Below are 2,701 nucleotides of genomic sequence, written 5' to 3' on the forward strand. Positions count from 1 at the left end.
CAACACTGCCATTGGCGGTCCATATTATCAGACTGGCAGTTGAGCTGTAGGAAATGGTCAGCCTGATGGGATCTTCGACCAGTACAGTTGGAGAAGGATCTGGGCTTGTTATATTAATTTCGGCTCCATTGCCTATCAATAGTTTCAAAACATAAAATAACGTAATAATAATGGTATGGGATCTGCATTTAAGAAAATCTACAGACGAGCAAAGACAGAATTAGGGACATTTTATCAAGCAATTTGGCATGAAAATTGGACACAAGTCTCTGTTAGGCTGGCCATACATCAATTTACTTGTACAATTTTTTGTTAGATTTACCAAAAACCATATAATATGAGGTCAAAATTAAACAACACATTGAATTGTATCAATGTAGGCAGGTCTTTGTACTACATAGTTGAAGGTAAATCCTACAGAAAATTGTATATTGTATGGCCAGCCTTAGTAAAGTCTACGGGTCTGTATTCTTGTGCATTTGCCACCCCTGCAAACATAAGATAACATGTTAAACAGCGGTATGTGACCTGCTAGCTATAACATTTACAGGAGTGCAAAGATAGAATATGGGGCATTTATTAAGCAAATTGGTGACAAAAATTTGATGAAAATCAGACTGTTGATAAAGTCTAAAGCTGGATACACATTATACAACTTTTGCAAAAGAAGGGGGATCCCAGACCTACCAAAAAAGGCAGGGCTGGAAACAGGGGGGGGGGGGGGGTTTAAATGTGCCTCTAGAACAAATGTATAAGGCTACATTCACACCTGAGTGTAGCGTTTTCGCACGTTTTTTTACCGCGATTTACAGGCGTTTTTACAGGCGTTTTTTGTGCAGGCGTTTTTAGATTGAATAGAGACCAATGGAAAACGCCTGTAATCTGCCCAAAAAGAAGCTCGTGTACTTTTTTGAGCGTTGGGCGTTTTGCTCACAGCGTCAAAACGCTCAGATGTGAACAGGAGCCATTGAAATAAATAGGATTTGTCTTGGGCGTTTTGAGAGCTGATCCTAGAGCAGAAAAACTCCCCCAAAACGCCCCAAAACGCCTACATGTTAACGGAGCCTAAAGAATCCAAGAAAGTAAAAAATAGTAACAAAGTTTATTAAATCGACATCAATAAAAACCATACATCACATCATAGGATATGTTACGTTATCACTGATAAGCATATCATAGACAAGACCAGAGGATCATTGCATTTTGGTAAATGCAATGACCTTTTGGTCTTCTTGGATTCTTTATACATTTATTCTAGAGGCACGTTTAAATACCCCCCTGTTTCCAGCCCTGCCTTTTTTGGTAGGTCTGGGATCCCCCTTCTTTTTCAATTTTTCCTATTTGAGGGAAGATGCTATCATATCCAAGATTTTTTTGAAGCCATGATCTTCCCCTCCACAACCGACATTATACAACTTTTGTTGTTCGATTTCCTTTAGATTTACCTTAAACTATGCAGTGCAAGGGCTTGCCTGATTGCATACAAATTGAAAGTGTTTAGATTTGACCTCATTTTATGGTTGGTAAATCTAAAGGAAAAAAATCTAAAGACAATTTTATAGTATGTATGGCCCATAACTGTGTATTTGCAACTTTTATGCTTGGAATCCTAGGCCAGTCAACTATCGGCCCAGTCATACCTGAAAGCACTGCAATGCATAGGTTTTTGTGTACACAAAAATGTAGATACAGCAGAGTATCGCAATGCCCATTGTGCATTGTGGTGTGTTGTAACACAGTTTTGTTCTGAAAGGGTTGTCATTGAAAATGAGTGCGTGCTACTACTCGGGTCAGTTATTTGCAAACTATGGAGCAGAGAGCAGCTAGCATTTTCAAAAGGGGTCACCAATGGCAGCCCCTATTTTTTTAGTATAGCTTCCCTTTTGTAGGTTCGGGAATTTAAAGTGTTTAAAATGTAAAGCCCAAATTTTTTTAAACTTTTTTTCTGATTAGGATTTAAACAGCATTACTGTCCAAGCAACTCAATAGAAGGTAAAAGGAACTTTCTCCACGGCGAGAGGAAATGCCCTCTTAGACAGTTGAACCTCTTAGACACCAGAAAAAGTGTCCTATTTGGAAAATTACCCCCCGCAACTCCTGTTTTGGTGACCCTTGTAAAATTTTATTTCAAACGGTCCATTGAGCCATATGGACATCACTGCAGGGGTAGGGAACTCCCAAAACAACCCAGAGCTACATTTCATTTTCATCCTTTTCAACTTTGTGGTAGAGCAGGTGCAATTGTAGAGTCTAAGCTTCTATGTCTTGAAGGTTTTTTTTTGGGATCACAATAAATGAAATGTTACCAAAATTCTTACCATACTGGATCAGTAGGAGCAGAGCGCACACCAGTCCAACACCACTGTGATCCATGTTTTCATTTGCCCATCAGGATCTTGATAGAGAAAGTTACCTGGACACCGATCCCTCTAGCACTGTGCGTGATCCAAATGATTGTTGGAGGTGAATGCAGGATATGATTTTATGAGTTGTAACTGAGCGCAAGAAACAATTTTATGGGTTGTAACCGAGAAACCAAACAGCTATATATTTTTTAATTATAAAGAGCAGATGGGGTTTTTCCAGTTTTGTATATAGAAATACAGGAGCGAATAACAGACAAAGGTGACAGGGGTGGGTCAGTTGGGCATGGCTTGTAAAAACTGTAGATGTCTAGAAGGGCAAAAAAAAGGAGCGCTTA

The 2,701-nt window shown here is 39.2% G+C and overlaps 1 protein-coding gene across 1 annotated transcript in view; it reads right to left on the reverse strand.

Moving 5' to 3' along the window:
- Positions 1-2,373, reverse strand: part of LOC309568104 (cell adhesion molecule CEACAM1-like) — a gene marked incomplete at both ends in the record, with an annotated part of 18,658 nt that extends 16,285 nt beyond the window's left edge. The window contains 2 exons of the mRNA XM_082273700.1: positions 1-132; positions 2,319-2,373. The exon at positions 1-132 is cut by the window's left edge and continues 180 nt beyond it. Of these exons, the coding sequence (XP_082129826.1) occupies positions 1-132; positions 2,319-2,373 (187 nt within the window). The remainder of the gene's footprint in view (positions 133-2,318) is intronic.
- Between the last annotated feature and the right edge of the window lie 328 nt (positions 2,374-2,701).

Source organism: Pelophylax lessonae (genome assembly GCF_965119305.1).
Source record: "Pelophylax lessonae genome assembly, chromosome: 12".
Lineage (NCBI taxonomy): Eukaryota > Metazoa > Chordata > Amphibia > Anura > Ranidae > Pelophylax > Pelophylax lessonae.